Source organism: Cyrtonyx montezumae, unplaced genomic scaffold (assembly GCF_038088225.1).
Source record: "Cyrtonyx montezumae isolate F1298 unplaced genomic scaffold, pur_monq_1.0 scaffold_34, whole genome shotgun sequence".
Lineage (NCBI taxonomy): Eukaryota > Metazoa > Chordata > Aves > Galliformes > Odontophoridae > Cyrtonyx > Cyrtonyx montezumae.
Window position 1 is genome coordinate 1489605 of NW_027072039.1, and position 20594 is coordinate 1510198.

Genomic DNA, 20594 nt, shown 5'->3' on the forward strand with positions numbered 1-20594 from the left:
TGTTTTGTTCTTGAGGTTATTTTTGTCTCCCCCGTGTTCTTTGGGAAAAATAAAATAAAACAACATAAAATAAAATGGAGTTACTGCAAGCCTATCTTGCTAGGAGGAATTTTTAAAATATTTGTAAAGCATTTGGAAGATACTGAAGTGTATAGAACTGGTTGATTTTGGTACATATAGAAAAAAAGTTTAAAAACTGTTTTCATTCTGCTTTTTTTTCTTTTTAACTTTGTTTTAGAAAATGCATGCTGACTGCTAAAGAAGACAAATCTTATGATCTGTGGGAGAAAAGCAACCAGGTGATCTTTAGGCAGTGTCCTACCCTCTACCTGAATACAATGGTGTATGCTTTTTGAGTGTGTAAAAGTTGTACAGACCCTGTCAGTCTCTACACTGTTCCTACTGTACCTAAGTGTTCTAAGTGTGGAAGAATGGATACACGTGTGATAAAATGAGCATTGTTTTATTCTTAAAAGATTCTTACCTAGTCATTTAGGAGTAAGTTTTGTACAGAACATAAAATATGTCATAAAATAAGATCCAGTCTTTTGCCACATTGTCCCTTAAGCAGCAGAGCTGTAATGACGACATGTCTTCTGAAGATTTGTGTCCCATTCTGTCTACCTTTTAAGAAGTTCTCAGAACCTGTGGGGTTTTACTATACCTAGTGAGCTGGGGGAAAGTCTTGGCAATGCCAGCAGAGAGATGAACACTGAAATAAGGTAAACTTTGCTTCTGTAGGAAATAAAGGTGAAAATGTGTTCATTCCTAGATGCACTGCCTGAAGTGGTATGTGTTTCTCACTTGGATATGCAAAGACATAAAATCTGCCAGTGCCTTAAACTAAAAAGTGGTGAATCTGAGCTTAGATAGATTTGAGCACACCCCAGAATGTTATTTCCAGCATGGAACTGTCGTTCAATTTTCATTGCATTTAAGTTCTCCCAGAAATTTTTTTCAGGATCTTTTTCCATTACATCAAAGTAAATAAATAATTGAGAATTATAATCCAGGAAGTGATTTACTGTTAATGGTGGAAGCTCTGTGTATGGAGTCTTAATCTTGCACAGCATTTCTTTTCTGCAAGACAATAAACATAACTATGCACTCCCTGTTAAAAATGAGATACTTAGGTTTATTTGGTTTTAAATTAAAACCTGTCATTAAAGACTCTGAAACTCTGTTCTCTTTTTACACAGCTTAAAAGAGAGCTCTATCCAGTGTAGTCATGCATAAATAATAGATATATTTGCACTTTCTGTGTTCTCAGCCTGCTTTGTAAAGCAATTGCCATGGTAGACCACAGCTTGATAGCAAAGAGGAGGTTAATTTTCTAGTAGGTTTTAATTACTTAGAAGAAAGGTGGACAAAACCATTAATTTAGCAGTCTCAGAGGTTACCTGTATTAACTCTTGGGTGGTCACAGTTTTACTGCAGTGATTTGTAATTGGAGAAGCCCAAAGTGGTATTTTATAGTTGTTCAACTGTGGCTATTTTGCTATCAGCTATGTGAGTGCATAATCTAGCTACTGAAGATATTTAATTCAGAAACTGCTGGGCTGTATATTGTGCAAGGAAAACCCATGGGAAAAAGTACATTTGTTTGTGATTCAGGGGTAATGATTAAAAAAAAAAGAGCATCTCATTTCTGGATTTTTTTTTATTGTTAGCTTTACCATTCGTTTTCAAAAACATTTCTTAAATTGCAGGCATATATGAATTACAGCAATATAGCTACACTGACACGCCTGGCAGCAAAACCAGGATGGGAGATAATCAGAACACTGAGTAATGTAAGTATGTAGTTGCTAAGAACGTAGCTGCATGACCACTTAGTTACATCTCACTGTAAGAGATGGGTGGAGGAAAGCAAGGAGTAAGGAGAATGATCAGCTGTATGTGTGGCAGTCTGTAATGTGCTGCCTTTACCAACTTTATAGCCTGGAAGATTATCTAAGTAGCAGGCATTATCTTGAAGTAAGTTTAAGTGGCTACTGCCAGCTGGCAGGTGACAGCAGTATATTTACTGCATTATTTCTCAATCTCTGTCTTTTCAGGAGATCATTTGACTCTTTTTCTGTGTACTTTTCCTTTCAGGTGTCTTTTTTCCCATCTTTTTTCCTATAAAAAATACAGAAATAGCAAATATCTTCTACTGTTATGATTGGTGTCATAAACCAAAATTCAGAGTAAAACTGTATGAGTCAGTTTTCAGTTGAGATTATCCCGTTTTTGAAAAACAGCAACAAAAACGTTGGAGAAAAATCTGTTGAGATTTGTTTTCTGAAATATGTTTAGTGACTGGCAGTTTATTTAAAGATCATGCAGATTCAGAGATGTTTTGGGACATGAAAGACTATTACTGTCTATTAGTCCCACATCCTGCATGTCACAGACTGTGAAACTTCAGTACTGATTCTTGCATCTGGTCAGTATACAGCTCATGTAAGACTGTATATAAATCAGAAGGAATTCAGTGGTGACAAAACTACTAGTTCTGTGTGTACGTTGTTCCAGTAGTTAAGAACCACCAGTAGATATATTGCCTAGATGACAGCACTCGTGGTGAAGAAAGAGACTGAGACATTGAGCATTATTTTCAAAACTCTGCTAAGGCTTTATTAAAGTTACCCATGTGAAAATGTCTTTCTGCTTCCACTGGAACTGCCACAATCTCAATTTCTTTCTTAATGCTAAATGCTGGAAACCTGTAATAGAACCAGCAGCAAATGACAAAATTACTTAATACAGAAAAAAAGCATGGATTCCAGATAGCATTTAAAGCATGGTCTGATTTTAAACATGATGTGATTCTTCTCTGTCAGCAAGCCACAGTGTACCTTTCAATGCTAGTAATACTGCTGCAGTTTGGAACTTTCCATTTTGAATCTGCCTCTGAGACAGGTATTTTTCTAGCTGCTCATTCAACTAATTGAAGTAGGTATCTTAAAGCCAAATCTTGGCTCAGGCAGCGTGCTGATGCTGTCAGTGAACAGAGAGCACCAGTTCCCATTGTCCTGGGCCTTTCTGCATAGTTTGGCATTGTCAGTGATTATGTATTCCTTAGAGAAGTGGCAGGGATCCAGGGTAGCACAGTACCATTTTTATTCTGGGATGTTCTGGTGACCGTGCTTCTGGTTGTAGGACACTTTTGATTGTGGTGTGCTGTTTATTCCGTGAGTCATCTTTTTCATCTTACTTAACAGCTACTTGCAGGCATAATGCAGCCTGCTGACAAGTGTGAGTATCAGCAATAGGCAGGGGGTATACCTGTCCCCATGTGTACCTGTGAGTTACCTCAAATTTAACCGAGCAGGTGGCTGAGATTTGCTCTTTAAAAAAGAAATGTGAGTGAAACCAGGCTTGAACTTAACCAGTATAGCTCCTTCGGTCATTTCTAGATACATGCTCAACTTAACTGAATGTTGACACAGATGCAGGTCCAGGGAGGGCTTTCTTCAAGTAATGAAATTTATTGTCTTAGGAAACATTGGTTGGTCATTTGTTGCAGTTTCATGTTCACTTCTGTGAGCTCTTTAACACACAGCCACAAGCCTATATAACATGCTGTCCCTGTATAACATAACATGCTGTCCTTACCAGTGTTTACTTAACAGAGAGAAGGTTTGAAGTCTTGAAGAGTGCATGACTTTTCTATATCCTGTAGCAGTATTGATCTGTGTATCCTGTAGCTTGTTCCTGGAGAGCCCAGCCCTTTTGTTTTATCCCTAAACTTCAGGAATATGTTTGGAGGCTTACTTCATTTTTTTGTTTGTTTGTTTCTTTCCAGTTCCAAAACATGAAAACAGATAAACATACAGAGTCTGTGTTACATAATTGCTCCATAAACCCATGAAGTTTTAATTTTTAACTTGGCAAAAAGAGCAGTTGGGATGATGAAGCTTGTGAATTTTGTATAACTTAGAAATGTAAATCTCTTAAAACTTTCCAGGATTTGAGAAGCGGATTAACAGATCTAATATTAACAGTTCTAATATTTCTCTCCTGCTCATCTTTTATAGAGGATTGTGAAGCACTCAAGCCATTCTTAGGCAAGAATTGTGTGTACTTCTTTATATACAAATTATTTCTTTTGAATTCTCTTTGACAGGGTTCAGACGTACAGACCCAAAATAACAGGACAGTATACTGCAAACATGGGACAGTGCAGGCACAACCACATTTTGAATGCTTCACTGTAGTGTTAGCTCTAGTTGCTCTGTTTCACGTTTTAGCCTGAAAAAAAGGAGATTTTGAAAAGAGAAATATTAAGCCATTTTAGGGGAAAGGGGCACAGGCCAGTGTGTGACTGATTTGTGTGGACAAAGGGGGCTGCAGTTGCTGAATTCAACTACCTGCCTGTTCTAGCATCTTCATATCCTTTAGAAACAAGCTACTGTCCTTCATAGGCTGGGGAGATGTCTCAGGGAAGTAGGGAATTCATATATTGTCTAAAACCATACCTGTGAAGACATGTAGAGTGCTTTTCAAAAAATCTGCTTTCATTTGGATGTCTCTAGATAAGGCTTCCAAAGCTTTAGTGCCAAAATCCCTGAGGTGTTGGGGGGCAGTTGGTTCTTTTGTTTTATTTTGCTGAACCCTGTGTTACCTCACATGTAATATAAGGATGCCCAGTTCATCTACTCAAGCCTCACTCCAGCTTGGTTCTGTTCACCAGTGCCCCATGCTGTGGATGCTACTCTGAAATCTGTAATTTCTGGAATAATCCCTACCTTGATGCAATTGAAACTGTATGTGATGACTGTATGCTATCTGTGTATTTGATTTTACGTCGTTCTGTATTGTAAGGTAGAATTAATCATGTTTTTATTACATTGTGCACTTTTTCAGATAAAAATATGGACTTGTGAGGATGGTGATGTCTTGTCACTCAAAGTAGAAATGCAAGTGAACACAGCATCGCATGTAGCTTTCTCCCTTCTGTCTAACTTCACAAACCGCCAGCAATGGGACAAACATTTCTTGTAAGAACTTACCTTCATTTAAAACTGTTCAAATCCACTGACAACTAACCTTTTCTGAGACAAATATTTTTTGAGATGTTGACACTTTTCTCCCTAATTAAGAATAAATTGCTGTAAGAAGTTGTCATTAAAGATTCATTAGTCAAAATATGGATTGGGTTTGTCCCTTGAAAATAAAATTTAATTTCTCCAAAACCTAGTTTAAAAATAAGTTTGTTCTGGCCCATCACAAAAGATGAGACAGATGTTACCCTTCTCAAAAATGAACAGAATTCCATGCCTAGATTATTTTATGTTAGAAAGGTTAGCAAGAAGGTTGTATATGACTGTAGGTTCTTACATGGTAAACGCTGTCTGTGAGAAGTAATACAGAGCTGAAAGCTCCATTGTATTTGTCCTGTTTGGGATGCTGATGCTTAGCTTCATCACACAAAGAATACCCTGCATGTTTTAAGGGAGGTAGTATCTTCCAAAGTGTGTCCGAATTGGAATGGGTTTCAAAATATCTGTATTTTCTTAATTTACCTTATGTTGTGTAGAATGATAACCAGAGGCAGTTGAATTGATATGATAATAGCTTGTGTAGGTGAATGTATGAATGTAAAAGCTTTTCAGGTCTTTCTGTCTTGGAAGATTTTTACTACAGAGTGCAAATAAGTGGAAGTATAAGAATATTTAAAATTTTGCATTCTCTGCTGCATTAATGTCTTGAAAAAATGAAATATGAAGAAATTTGATGTTGCTTTTCCATGTGTAGAATCAGAATTTTTGGTTTCTGACAGCTGTCATGAAGCCCAATTTACTAGTAAAAATGGAACCCCAAGTTAGTGGTGTTTGTTGCTGAGGCAGTAGAGGCTGAAGCGAAATCAATAGTACCAGTGCAAAGGAAAATTCTGGGGTTTCTTTTTTTTTTGTGGTGGAAGCTTGGAGATAGTGATCAGTAAGAGTGTGTCCTACTGGGTAGACCATTCGGAACACAGCAGAACACAGCTTTGAATAAAATTTTGCTGATGCTTCCTAATTGTTGCACCTGTGATATGTCAAATGGACAGTGTTTGGTCAGTCAGCAAGTATTACGGCACAAAAGCTAATTCATTCCAAAAAGGAATGAGTAGTATGTAAAATATAGGCTTTTTAGACCTTGTTCCAGCATTCTGCATTACTTTTTCCACAATTTTTTGGTCCCTAAATGTTATCTCAGATAGGGCATTGCATTAAAACTCAGGTTTTCACTCTGTATTTCTGTCACATTTGCTCCATCAACAGGAAAATCATACACGAACTTTAGGCTGGAATATATGTTGTTCATTTGCTTTTCATAAGAGATACTGTTACATATAACAGGTACTGCATGCGTGTACTAAATGTATTTGCAGAACTTGTGAAGTTCTACAGGCTATAAGTGAAGATGACAAAATATATTACATTACCTCTCCACCCATGACTGGCCATCAGCCCAGGGACTTCGTGATTCTTGTGTCTCGAAGGCAGCCCCTTGAGCCCAGGTGAGCACAAAACTTCAAGTTGAGCTGTGAGCTTTGGACCTGTAGTTTGGATTGCTGCCAGCCTCCACCAGTGCCTGTTGTCTGATGACAAAGATATGTAATTTCTTAAGGAAAACTGGATGAGTAGCTGTTTTAAAATATACATTGATACCCAAGACTACACAACCAGCTCTGCTTTCTGCTTTGCAAAGTGGAGCTACAATGAAGTAAATTAATAGCATCCCAGATTGCTAGCCTATTCTAGAATTGCTTCTCTGATAATGACTCCTCAGGGGTGGTGTATCATGAAGGAGAACAGGCCAGAGTTCCAAACAGCACCTTGGAAAAGCATGTCTGTGTGCAGAAGTACATGATTGAGGAATTTTTTTATTTTTAATTCCTTTGCAGTTCTATTTAATGTAATTTTGGAGGATTTACTTACAGAAATGCTTGACCTTCATTAATAACTCGATGTGATACATTTATTGTGTCAAAAAATGTTGCTGCTAAATGTTGTTTGAAGAAGTCTGCTGATTGATTCAACATGGATTGATATTTCTTTTTCATTAGATTTCCCTTTGTTCTTGCATAATGAAGCATGGATAACGGTGCTATTTGGTCTGTTTTGTGTATATCATTCTTTGTTTTCACTGTGGTTTCTTATATTCTGTAATTCTTCATGTTACTGGTACATCACTTCTATTCCATACCTTGCTTGTTATTTTTTCCCTCCACATCTGGGAACTGGATTAGGTCTGTCGTTGCTGGGGCCATATCAATATCTACCTTAGAACTAAGGCTCTGGTGCTGTAAACTTCATGCATGGAGGGTAGGGGAAGTGGAAAAAACAACAACAAACCAACAAACACAAAGCTGAACAGAAAGGGAACCTTGTATGTGTTGTATGTAGGTAATTATTCTTGACTTTTCACACAAGTCTTCATGATTGGAGTCTGTGATAAAGCATTTTCAAAATAAATGAGCCTTTAAACATGTTGTAAGCATACAGGAGTGTATTTGCCTTAATATAAAAATGACATCTCATAAAAAAATTTTGTTTTTCTCCATGCACTGCAGTGAACCCTACGTAGTAGCAGTGAAGTCAGTTAACCTCACATCTATGCCACCTTCTTCTGAACACTGCAGAAGTGAAATCCTTTGTGCTGGATTCCAGATCTACAGTGACAGTGCCAGCTCCTGTAGGGTGAGTTGCTTTAAAGGCCTCATCTGCAGCTCCTTTCATGTAGCACTACATGTGCATGTGATCTCATTTGAGCTGACAGTCTAGAACAGTAGTAACAATACAGGAATCAATTTCACAGAATCACAGAATTGTAGGGGTTGGAAGGGACCTCTAGAGATCATCGAGTCCAACCCCCTGCCAAAGCAGCTCCCTAGCCCAGGTTGCACAGGTAGGCAGAATATCTCTGGAGAAGGAGAATCCATAGCCATGCTGGGAAGCCTGCTCCAGTGCCCTGTCACCTTCACTGTGAAGTTCCTTCACATATTGGTGGGGAACTTCCTATGCTGAAGTTTATGGCCATTTCCCCTTGTCCTGTCCCCACAGCTGCTGAAAAGAAGTTGGCCATGTCCCTTTGACTCCCACACTTAAGATAATAATAAACGTTAAAAAGATCACCTCTGAATCTTCTCAGTGCTGAACAGACTGAGATCACTCAACCTTTCTTCACAAGGCAGATGCTCCAGGCACTTTAATTATCTCTGTGGCACTCTACTGGACTCTGTCCAGGAGATCTCTGTCTTTTTTGTACTGGGGAGCCCCAAACTGGATAAAGTACTGGAAGTGAGGCTGCACCAGGGCAGAGTAGAGGAGGAGGATCACCTTCCTTGACCTGCTGGCCACACTCATTTTAATGTACCCTAAGATCCTCTTGACCACCCTGGCCACCATGGCACACTGCTGGCTCATGGCCAGTTTCTCCAGAAATCTGTTATCTTTATTCCACTGTGGGGAATTCATTTTGCCCAAATTCAGTCAATTTTCAAGTTAGGAGTGAAGTCAAACTCAGCACTGAATAGAGACTGGCAGCTCTGGGGGATCATAGAATCATACAATTGTTTGGGTTGGAAAGGACCTTCAAGATACCTAGTACCAACCCCCTGCAATAGGCAGGAACACTTCCCACTAGACCAGGTTGCTCACAGCCCCATGCAGCCTGGTCATGAATGCACATCTGTGGGAGGTGAACTAGGTGATCCTCATGCATCCCTTCTAACTTGGGATATTCAGTGGTTTCTGTGATATATTTAACAGGTTACATGGTGTTTCCTGCTTCACTGCTGTGTATATTTACCTTTATGCTCGAGGTCCTGGCACTCTGATTACTGTAAGACACTAAGAAGTCTTTTTGCTGTGCCTTGCCTTCACTTTCACTCTGCTTCTACTGTTAATGTGCTTGTTCTCATCCACAGACGCTTCATTCCTCTGAAGTAAAAGGGCTAACTATTTCAGGCCAGGGTTATTAATTTCTATTGTTTTTATTTAAACAGGTGTATTACTTCAATCAAATGTCATCAGGTGTTATGCATTATTTAGCTTCAAATCTTACTGGCTTATCAAACACTGTTGAAGACACAGCTTTGGAGTGTATTAAGTTCTTGGAGCTGAAAGGCAGCAAGTGCTGGAGTTAACTCAAAATTGTGAAGAGAGTGTGAGAGACCATCAAGCAATATTCGTGTAATTTTTTTCATATGTGTTAATTGTTCTACACGTTATTTTGAGTCATGCAGCTGATACTGGGCTAGAGCTGGATTTCACATCAAATTAGGATTAGGCTTTATGCTCCAATCTCAAGTTTTTGATTAAAAAAAAAAAGATTAAGGCACCTGATTCTGCTTTTAAATGTGTTTTTCACTGTTGTATTGGGCCTAGTGGCACCCAGTCAGCTTAAACTGGTAAATACTATGCAGAGGAGTGGTACAACCAGCAGTGCTCTGCTCAGTTTGTCCAGGTCCTTGCATGTGTATTACATGTTGATCTATTACACCCTACATTAAGTGAGTTAGTGTTTGAAAATCTTTATCATCCATTAATGCTTGTAGTTAATCTACAATAAATTATTCAATAAAGTATTGCTTTTCAGATTACATCTCCGTCATAGTTCTATTAGACCATCTCTGGAAGGTTTTAAGTGTTGTTGATGGAGGCTGCTGGTCTCTTAGGGAAGTGCACTGACCTCCAGCTGCCAAGGTCTGTGCAAGACTCTTCTGGCCTTGAATTAATGTAGAACAGGAAGAATCTTGAAGCCATTCCCACCCAGGTGAAAAAAAAGAAAATAGTTTCAGAGGTTTCATTGCAACACATCTTTTGTTCTGTGCACTTGTTCTCTAAAGTCCCTTGTTCAGAAAACAGATCATCAGGTGCTAATCATAACATGAATAGTGGAGTGGCTTAAAAGGATCAAAGCGTGAGAACTGTAGCAGTGCCATTTATGTCATTATAGTTTCAGAACTGATAGAGTGAGAGCTGTAGGGGTCTGCATCCAGTTCCCACTTAAACGCATCTTTAGTTTGGCCTAAAACCAAATGAAAGTTTCTGTTGGTGTTCTGTAGGTGACATTATACCTGCACGTTTTGCACGATGTGAAGTGCTGGAAGCCCTCCAGGTGTGCTGTCACTGCAGCCGAAGGGCAAGCAACCTTTGCTTTGGCTGCTGACAGAAGGATCGTTGCCAGCGGGAGCTGCGCAGGACACAAGCTTAGCTGTCAGTCGTGGTTATGCTTGCCGCGCCCAGAAGGCGGTGGACAGATTCTGGGTGGGCGTACGCCTCTGCAGTCCCAATTTTTTAGTGAGCAGAGACACCTAGCGTTCAACTGTGAGCGCACCCGCACAGCTTCGGGCAGAACCTAAACTCCGTGCTCGGCAATGCGTGCAGCACAGCTTGTAGCCTGCCTTTAGGGACACGCACTGGACTTAGCTGTTGGGTTCCCGCGAGGACTGTCTGGAGAACGTTGTTTGGCATTTCTGAAGTACTGGTATTCTGCTGAGCCTGATGACGCCTGCAGGTTCTACCTTCTCAGCCTGGCACCTTAGCACTGTGCAGCAGGGCTGCTTTCTGCATACAGCCACACATCTTCAGGTGTGCAGGGAATTGATGTCTTTTTCACAGATTACATACCCCCCTGCCATGGGCAGGTTCGCCAGAAACTAGAGCAGGCTGCCCAGAGCCACATCCAGCCTGGCCTTCAGTGCTCCAGGGATGAGACATTCTCAGCCTCTCCCATCAACCTGTTCCAGTGTCACCAGCCTCTGAGTGAGTGAAACTGCTGAGTAAGAACGCAGGAGGTAGGCATTCCCCACACAAACCCATGCAAGCAGATGCTGTGTGTGATTACTTGAGAACCACTGATTTGCATGTATTGAAGTGATAGTTCTGCACTTCAGAGTGAATTAAAACTGCAATAATTCAGTGATTTCATCCAAATCCCTTTTTCTTCCCCATTTAAATGTATGCTCTCATTATTATAAACTGAATCTGCGTAGCATATTACCTGTCTTTATACCCAAAGCAGAATTGAGAAACTTAAACCTCTACCTATTGTGTTTCTATCAGCATTTCATAGTTTTTTAAAAAAGTATACATTTATACAACTACTTTGAGACAAATTCTTTTTTATTCTGTAAGTGCTAAGTTCCAAACTTCCACAGCTGCAGTGCCTTGTCCTCGAGCACCAAAAAACCCAGTTCCAAGCTCTAGATAGTTGTGTGGTGTTAGTTCTACATTCTCAGCAGGACTTTATACGAGCTAACTTTAAAGATAAGGAATTCTTCAGAAGCAGCACCTTTACCATTTAGCTCTCTGTCAAAAACTGTTGCTTATTACTATGTAACACAAGCTGAAATTTTTAGCAGGCACACATAAGGCTTCTGAGGCACCTAGAAGCCTGATGGCACAGATGTCCTGATGGCCTGTACACTGCAGGAGAGCACAGCACAGATGTGGAACAGCAGCTGCAGACACTGTCCAAACTCCAGAAGAGAATGTATGGAGGCCTACTGCTGGAACTCCATCCTTCATTGGCTTGAGGAACTTTTCTAACATGTACCAGGATTTCCCAACTGCAGTTGGCAGTCTCCATTTAAAAAAAAATAATAAAAATCCAGTAAGTAACAGAAAGTTTATTCCCAGTACCCCAAGGGACAGAAGTACTTAAGATTAAGATTATTCAGTGCTTTACTTAAAAAAGTAAACTAAACAAGCTCCTGCCATGCATTCCAGCTACTAGCACAGGACCCCACAGCAGCAGGCACAGCCCCAAGCTGCTGGAGCTCAAGGAGTGTTTGACAATGCTCTCACACAGTGGGTTTGGATTTTGGGTGGTCCAGGGGTTAACAGATTACTCTGAGAGCTCCATTCCAACTTGGGATATTGTGTTTTTCAGGTGAGTTTCACAAATCAGAGGAAGAGCATGATCTGGCTTATTAGAGAAGTACTCAGGTAATCAAACATGCATAAACTATCAGATTATCAATTGTACATAATGACAGATCTATCATGTACAGCACAATTGAAACCCCATGCTCTCCAGACAGAAGGCAAGAGTCACATAGGTTGTAGGTTTTACCTGATAACTTGCTATCAGACAGCTTAAGTGTGCACATACAAAGCACAGAATGATTCTAAGGAATAAAACCAATCTAGAGTCCAATTAGTATTTGAAAATGCCCACAGACCCTTTCAAAGAAATGCAAGAAGCCTTAAGATCAGCATAATTGCATTCATCTCCAATACAGCATCACCTTAAGGTAACACTAAAAACAGACCATCTAAATCTAGTGGTCATAAGGTCCTGTGAGAAAGCACACATTACAGTGTCCTTTTCCTTGCAACCACAGTACATGTTACCAGAGGAAACCAACTTCCCTCTTTAGAGAACTAGAAGACAAGCTACATTTCTGAAAAAATATATAAAAATAAATAAAATACATTTTTGATGCATTTCTGTTGTTCCCAGATCTTCAGCAAGCTGAGTCTGTGAGTTGAACTGCAAAAATCAGGGACATGGACCCAGCAGCAGAAGTATGCTTGGTTTTCAGGAAGCAGCAATCCACTCTATGCAGTCACTGCACTGAAGTGAAGCAGAACACAGCCTCTGAAGTTCTGCCCTGAAAGGGGGCATTCAAAAATTAATAACTTTGAGTACTTTCATTTTGGGCTTCTGTAGCTTTGGTGCTTCTGTAGTTTCTTCATCATCGGCACTCATTCCTGTGGCCCACCGTCCAACTGTAACCTGGTCTGCAGAGTAAAAGACAAGAGTTTGTGGAAAGGCTAAACATCATCATCAGATTGAGCTTTCAGATTTGAGAACCATTTGGCTCACAAGTGCCAGCTCCTGGTTCCACAAAGATCCATCAGCTTAGTTCTGCCTCTGAAACTAACCCCCTCATATCTTGCACACTTACCCTACTTCCCCCCACAGATTTTCCACGTTCAGAAAGCATATCCATCTTTTCCTATTTGAGTGTCCAAAGAAAAAATGAGAGTATGTAGAAGAAACATTAACTGCCACTGAAGTCCTAATAACTCCTATGATGGAGTGTTCAGAATGTCCAGGAATCTGGATGTGAAGGAAAGTAAGCTTGAAGAGGCACAACTGAGCAAAATTTACATTTCTCAACTTACCTCCCTGCATGTAATGAACACCTTCCCCTCCCCCCCCCCCCTTTAAAATACTACTTTGACCAGCTCTTTTTCACACATAATTAATTATATTGCTGAGTATAATTAATTATACTGATTGAGTTAAGACTCAATCTCACTTACTCCAAACTAGCAAACCAGCACACTTCTAAAATGGTACAAATGCTCTCTCAAACAACACCTAGATTATTCAATCTGTATGAGCACACAGAAAAAGCAGGTAAGCACAGAACTCTACTGCCTCTGTAAATGTTTTCCACATTAAAACCTCAGAAGGTGATAGCATATTCTTAACTCAAATATGATACAAATGGAAAAACCAACAAACGTTTCATCATTTCAGTAACAGAGTTGTCCTCCAAACCTTAGACAGTTCTACCTCCCTTAACTCAGGATTAAAAAAAGAAAGAAAGAAAGAAAGAAAGATACATAGATATCTTACTTCTATACATATGAAACTGAAAGGAACAGATTTCTTCTCTCTGATGGTTTAAGAAAAAAAGTGCCCTTAAATCATAACCTGGGACTCAAATTGCATTTTCCTGTCATAATGAATACATTACAAAGACACATTCTGATGTGTGACACATACTGAATTCAGTGTGAACTGATTTGCAAGGAGGCAAAAAAAGAACTATCAGTGAACAAGGGAAGCAGTTTACTCAAAATACTTTCTATCAATGGCCTTAACACAAGGGAGGGCTAAGGTAAAAATGACAGTTTACTAAAAGCCAATAAGCAAGGCAGAGTTATAATGTATTTCTCTACACGCTCAGGTAAATGACAGCAGCTTAGTGGCTGGCAAATCTTGCAGGACTGGCCTGCAGTCTCCTCTGACAGCCCTGTCTTGAAAGTCTGAAACGCCTGATTTGGAGCTTGTAGCAGCTACCAGAACCACCACGCTGCAATGGACATGACGTTCAGCTTCTTCATGCAAATCACCTGAAGATGAAACCTGTTCTGCATGTTTCCTTCTGCAACTGCTAACACTGTGAACAGCAACATAAAGACACATCTGCTCATACTATCTTCAGAACTGAAAGTTCAGCTTTTGCCTTGCAACTTACTGTCTCCACCATCTACACCCCTTAAAAAAGCACATGTTCTTAAAGGAAACATGTCATCTTATTTGAAAGCTCTCCACCTGCACTCATTTTTTCCTGACCAAAGTCAAGGCAAAGCTGTAAGTAAACATGACTGTGTACTCCACTCTGCAGCACCCCGTGCATCTCACCTAAGTTCTGGTTTTCTGGACAGTCTTTTCTGTAGTGCTCCACAGAACCACAAAGTCTGCAGCAGCCACCTGTCAAAAGAAAGTTGGAAAACAAAAGAATACAAACCCACTTTTGATGTTAAATGTATGTGAAAAATTTTAACTTTTCTATGACAACCTGTAGAAAAGATATGTATCCACAGACAGTGCAATGCCTCTAAGAATTACACATTCTAAATAAGTAATTCCTCTAAGTAATAAGTGCAAATTATTGCCATGTGTAACTACAAAATACCTGTTTTTTTTTTTTTTTATGAACAGGTCTCGTTGCTTCTGAAGTGTTAAACTATAAAGGCCAAGAAGTCCCAACACAGAACAATGCTATGTTTTTATCACATTCTTAGGTGTATGTAAATTTAAACACACACTGACTGCATACAAATAGGAATTATGGACTCTCTGTGATTCTCTTGAAATTGCAAGTGCAAGTAAATTCTCATACTTCACCTCCTCCTTAATGCTAAACTTAACATTGAAACAGGAACCTCCAGACAGAGAATACTAATAATAACAAAATACACTTGGAAGTTGCTTTCAGTAAGATCTGTATTAATTTGAAATGTTACTTAGTTCTGTGTCATTTAAGTAGGAAAAATATGTTTTGGTTGGAGTAAATCACTGCACTCACCTTCAGCATATAATCCTTTGGGATTATCAGGACACGACCTTGACAGATGTCCCATCTCACCACAGATGAAACATTTTGCATATGGAAATGCACCTGCATAATTCCATGATTTAAGACAAAGCTAAGAACATCACATAGTCACAGACAACTGCATGACAAAACATTAGAATTATGCTATCCTTTAAATTCCACACTGCTTCTTACAGTGTCAGCTTTACTGTTACAATATTGCATTCCTTTGAACATATTAATCTCCATCTTCAGAACAGATAAATTGCTAGGACACAAATCCAACATATCAGCAGTAAGAAAACTCAGAACAAAGCACTCTAAGAAATGCACATTTCTGAACCATACCAGCAGCTGGGTCTATCTTTGCCTTGCATTTGCTGATGTCATGCTCTGTGGATCCGCACCGGTAACAGATTCCTGCACCCATATCCTGACTTTCCAGTACAGCTGGACAATCAGCAACACCATGGCCAGGTTCCCTGCAGTGGAAACACACCTTTAAAAATAAAAATAAAAAATAAGTTGCATGCATTTTCATAAGCAGTTCACAGAGCATAGCACAGCACTTACAGGTGGCATTACTACAGCGTTTGCTTAGTCTTATTATGTGAATATCACTTTTATTTGCCAGATTTCCACTAAGTCAGAATGTATCTTGGCTGAAGCCTAGGAAGTGCTAATAAATACATACCTCTTACACTGACATCTTTAGTTACTCCAATATGTAATGCCAAAGTTCAGAAAAAGTAAAAATAATTAAAAAAAAAAAAACCAAACAGCCTAAAAAAACTTCTAGGCTTTTTAGAAGGCAAGTATATCAACAGCAACAGCTTACCTTCTCATGGAGAAAGTTACAACAAAAGACACATTGCAGCACCCACAAAATAAATGCCAGTAGCCTCTGTCTCTAAGTAAGATTATTATTAGGTGCTTTTTTCCCTTACCAGCAACACATGCAAGATTTTAGTGCCAGGCCACTGGGTACTAAGCACTCCAATTGAATGATGACTTGCCATTCTGACTACAGCAGTTAGTTCCCCAGGTTTGTTTTGGATGTATTAAAAGTAAACACAAGCAACATGCCAGCACTGATGTCTCAAAAGCTGCTTACAGTACTACAACTCATTTATAAACAAAAACTCAAGATAGTTCATATTAATGGGGAGCAGACACTCCCTTTGAGATTGCTGATACATTTAGAATAACTTCATCAACAACTGCTTTCAGGTGTTCTTATTTGGAGTTTGCTGGAGATCTCACTCCAGTTCTCAGTCATAAGCTGCTACAAAAAGAGGTCCCAGAACATGATGAAATTGCAAACACACTCAGGAACACTGCAGTCACACAGAAATACACTGTAGACCCATTTCACCCAGGAACAAGGCTGGCCGTTCCCGGAAAGTTGGTAGAGATCTGTATTTCAGCAAAAGAAGCAGACAAGGGTGAAATTCCCTTGAACAGTGTGTGCTTAATGAAGCTCTACAACTCACGTTTGAGAACCACAGAACCAAACTTCAGCAGGGACTCAACCCCGTTTAAGGCTGAGGCACTCCCACCCCGTGCACCGAGCTCACCATAGCGTTTTTCCTTGCCTCCTGCCTCCTCAGCCTCCTGCCCTCCCGCCGTCGCTCCTTCTTCAGGGCCACCGCCTCCTCCTCCTCCTCCTCCTCCTTCCCCAGGCCGCTCCTCGCCTGCTTCAAGTAGGCCGCAAACCCATTGACGTCTTCGTTCTGGTACGCTTTTTTCCTTTTACTCTTCCTCTCCGGCTCACTCTCCGCGGGCCCCGCCGCCATCTCCTCCCACGGGGTGGACTTCAGCGCCCTGCCGCCCGCAGCGAGGACTTTCCGGGCCCACCTAGTCATGGCTGCACCCCGAGCGCCGGCACCCACGGCTCCCGCCGGAAGCCCAACTCCGTCCCTGTCACTTCCGGTGCGGCGGGACGCCACTTCCGCCCGCCGCCGGAAGAGTGTTTTCCCGCCCGTTGCTGCATTTTGGGTGGGAGTGGGAGCGGTCTGCCTGTGGTAACTGCGCTGTGTGTTACTTGAGAGTGTGCTTCTCGGCTTCGTAGCGCGCTGTTTGCAGGCGGTGGGCAGCCCTGCTGCTGCAGTGATGCTGGCTTAGCCACTTACCCATGTGTGAAGATGGAACCGTGAGGCTGGAAAAGACCTCTGATATTATTATCCACCCCACCGTGCACGCGTCCCTCAGTGCCAAATCACCACCTTTATTGAACACTTCCAGGGACTGTGACTCCTCGGATAGGCAGTCCGTTCCAGTGCCTGTTTGCTCTTATGGAGGAGAAAATCTTCCTAATTAAACCCGAGGCCATTCACTATTGTCCTAACACTGTTATGTAGGAGCAGGTTCCAACGCCGTTCTGACTCCCAGCAGAGGAGACATTCAAAATAAATAACTCGATCTTCTCAAGTCAGTCTTATTACCGTTGCAGTAGATCTACATTGCCATTCTTGAGTGGACAGAACCGCTGGACACCATCCTTTCTTTTTTAGTCGACTTTCAATATTTGTGACTCCCTCGAGAAGCTGAGTTGGTGCACGTGACTGATTTCCAAGGCTTTGCTTCCACTAGAGGGAGATGCATGTGCACAAAGAGGGCACTGATGTTGCATGTCGTCGTCAGCAAGTGCCAGCGCAGGTTTAGGAAGGAAAGTACTGAATGTACTGAAGTGCAAGTGCTGTCTTTCTGCAGTCTGAAATCTTCTGTCTGTAGAGGGTAAGTGTCCCCTTCCAGGTTTACAGGCGCTGGAAAAAGGTGTTTAATAACTTTCAATTGAACCAATAAGACAGCATTCCCCATGCAAATAGTCTTTAGCAGTGACCACACCTGTGCTGGTTTGGGCTTTAGTTCCAACTAAACCACTTCAGTCACCTGGGAGCTCTGCTGCTTACAGCAGAAATTAGCAAGACAGCAACCTCAAAAATCATTGTAAAAGTGTATTACTTTCTTTTTTGTTCCACAATTTTCAGAATGCTGGCAGACCTCTGATTGCCTGTCCACAGCACAATCAGGGCAGCAATCTAAAACATGGTTGTTCAACCTTTTGGCTTGCTGGGCTATGTGGAGTGAAGGGGAACTCTCCTGGGCCACCTATAAATTTGTGTATATAAAAAACAACAATTCTAATATGTGTTCTAACATTTTGAAACTTGTGCTTTTATCTGTGTTTTAGATTTTATCATAAAGCGTGTCACTTATTATGTTACTTTTTCACACACCAGAAGAAGAAAAGTAGCAGTTAAATACACAGTTTGGTGAATTTATGAATTCTGGAGAAAAAAAAAAAAAGAATAAATGTAGGTATATTGAGACAAGGAGAAGGTACTTATTTTTATTTTTTGCCTCAGTCTTCCCAGATAACTGCTTGCTGTACAGCCCTCAATCATTTGGTTTGGTATGAGGGGATTGGGGAATCAATGTCCCTCCCATTGTAATTGAAGATTAGGTTTGACCTCCTGAGGAACCTGAACATCCACAAGTTTATGGGTCCTTATGGATGCATCCCAGAGTCCTGAGGGAATTGGCTGATGTGGTTGCCAGACCCCTCTCTATGATATTTGAGAAGTCATGGCAATCAGGTGAAGTCCCTGGTGACTGGAAAAGAGGTAACATCACAGTCATTTTTGAAAACAGAAAAAAAGTTGACCCTGGAAACTAATGACCTGTGAATCTTACCTGTGTGCCAGAGAAGATCCTCCTGCAAGCTGTGCTAAGGCATGTGGAAGTCACCTAGTGGCCTTCTATGATGGTGTCACTGCATGAATAGACAAGAGAATAGCCACTGATGTCATCTATCTGGACGTTAGCAAGGTCTTTGACACAGTACCCCACAGCATCCTTTTCTCCAAATTGGAAAGATGTGAATTTGATGGGTGGACTGTTCAATGAGCAGAGAACTGGCTGCAGGATCAAGTCCAGTGAGTGGTGGTCAGTGGCTGAATGTCTGGATGGAGAATGGAGACAAGTGGTGTCCCCCAGGGACTGGTGCTGGGTCCGATACTCTTTACTATCTTCATCAGTGACATTGACAGTGGGGTCAAGTGCACCTTCAGCAAGTTTGTGGATGACACCAAGCTGTGGGGTGCAGTCAACACATCAGAGGGGTGGGATGCCATCCAGAGGGATCTAGACAGGCTTGAGAAGAGTACCTCATGAGATTCAATAAATTTGAGTGCAAGGTCTTGCACCTGGGTCAAAGCAAACCCCATTACCAGTACAAACTGGGAGATGAAAGGATTGAGTGCAGTCCTTCTGAAAAAGATCTGTGGGTAATGGTGGATGGCAAGCTGCACATGAGCCAGCAATGTGTCCTCACAGCACAGAAAGCCAACTGAATCGTGGGCTGTATCAAAAGAAGTGTGACCAGCAGAGCAAGGGAGGTGATCCTGCCCCTCCACTCTACACTGGTGAGACTTCACCTGGAGTACTGCGTCCAGATGTGGAGTCCTCAGTACACAAGAGACATAGAGCTGATGGAATCCGTTCAGAGGAGGGCCACAAAATGATCAAAGGGATGGAACACCACTCTTACAAGGACAGGCTGATAGAGCTGGGGCTGTTCAACATGGAGAAGGCTGTGAGGTGACCTGATAGTGGTTTTTCAGTATCTAAAGGGGAGCTACAGGAAAGAAGAGGACAGACTCTTTAGCAGGGTCTGTGGCAACAGAACAAGGGAAAATGGTTTCAAGCACAAAGAGTGTGGATTTAGGTGAGATATAAGGAAAAAGTCTTTTACAGCAAGGGTGGTGAAGCACTGGAACAGGTTGCCCAGTGACGTGGTTGATGCCCCATCCCTGGACTTTCAAGGTGAGGCTGGAAAAGACCCTGGGCAACCTGATCTAGCTGTACATGTTTATTGCAGGGGAGCTGGACTAGGTGGCCTTTGGAGGTACCTTCCAACTCTGAGGATTCTATGATTCTGTAAACCCACCTTTAGCATTCTTGGATTACCAGTTCACACCTGTTTGTTTATAGTTGTATATTGCCCTGACATGGGACTGCATTACTAGCTGTTCTGCTCCCCACATGGCCCGTGGGCCATGGATTGGTCCTGGTCTAAAACCTCTCTTAGGAGAGTTTTTCCATATACCAATCATAGACATGAAATACTTATCTGAAACAGCAGTTTGAAATCCAGACCGGTGGGTCCTGTGGCCTTTTCAGTAACTCACTGGGACTGTTGTTCTTACATATGACTGTATCTTTTATCACTCTCTTCTGTTTATGATGTTTGGATAGTTAACACTGCTTGCTAGAGTGTCAGGATGACATTTTTCTGCTTATAATTTTTAAGTCTGAGGAGAGAAAGGAAAAAGTAGGGCCTGGTTTTGCTTGAAATTTTTTATGTCACTAGTATTCAAGAGGGCCCCTCAACAGGGATTAACTATTTTTTTAACAATAAACTGAACAGATTGAGAATCCCTTTTGGGGAGTTAGGGTGGGGTGTGCGGGGGGGGGCTTTCTTTCCTGTGGTAACTTATGACATAGGCTATATGTGATTTTAAATATTTGTGGATTTTTATTGGTATGGCCA

At 41.1% G+C, this 20594-nt stretch overlaps 2 protein-coding genes across 5 annotated transcripts in view; one reads left to right on the forward strand and one right to left on the reverse strand.

Annotated features, from left to right (window-relative positions):
- The window catches only part of ACOT12 (acyl-CoA thioesterase 12), a 28570-nt gene extending 18930 nt beyond the window's left edge, over positions 1-9640 (forward strand). For 3 of the 4 annotated variants that reach the window (XM_065745213.1, XM_065745214.1, XM_065745215.1), the window contains 6 exons: positions 239-299; positions 1710-1793; positions 4852-4985; positions 6362-6490; positions 7547-7673; positions 8981-9388. In XM_065745213.1, coding sequence (XP_065601285.1) covers positions 239-299; positions 1710-1793; positions 4852-4985; positions 6362-6490; positions 7547-7673; positions 8981-9121 — 676 coding nt within the window. In that variant the 3' untranslated portion in view covers positions 9122-9388. Of the gene's footprint in view, positions 1-238; positions 300-1709; positions 1794-4851; positions 4986-6361; positions 6491-7546; positions 7674-8980; positions 9389-9573 lie in introns of those variants that run through there. The other variant, XM_065745216.1, reaches the window with a different exon arrangement.
- Positions 9641-12312: 2672 nt separating this feature from the next.
- On the reverse strand, positions 12313-16932 carry ZCCHC9 (zinc finger CCHC-type containing 9). Its single transcript, XM_065745223.1, has 5 exons — positions 16618-16932; positions 15389-15539; positions 15032-15124; positions 14365-14433; positions 12313-12725 (listed from the first exon to the last, which is right to left on the reverse strand). The coding sequence occupies exons 1-5, from the start codon at positions 16903-16905 to the stop codon at positions 12610-12612; spliced, it is 717 nt and encodes a 238-aa protein (XP_065601295.1). The 5' UTR covers positions 16906-16932; the 3' UTR covers positions 12313-12609.
- Positions 16933-20594: the final 3662 nt, after the last annotated feature.

Bases quoted from the DNA above. Each gene is read 5' to 3' on its own strand.
- ZCCHC9 (XM_065745223.1), bottom strand. From the start codon at position 16,905: ATGACTAGGTGGGCCCGGAAAGTCCTCGCTGCGGGCGGCAGGGCGCTG. The intron at 15,540-16,617 runs GTGAGCTCGGTG...TTATTTTTAAAG, and splicing joins AGGCAAGGAAAAACGCTATG to GTGTGTTTCCACTGCAGGGA. The intron at 15,125-15,388 runs GTATGGTTCAGA...GGAATTATGCAG, and splicing joins AAAGATAGACCCAGCTGCTG to GTGCATTTCCATATGCAAAA.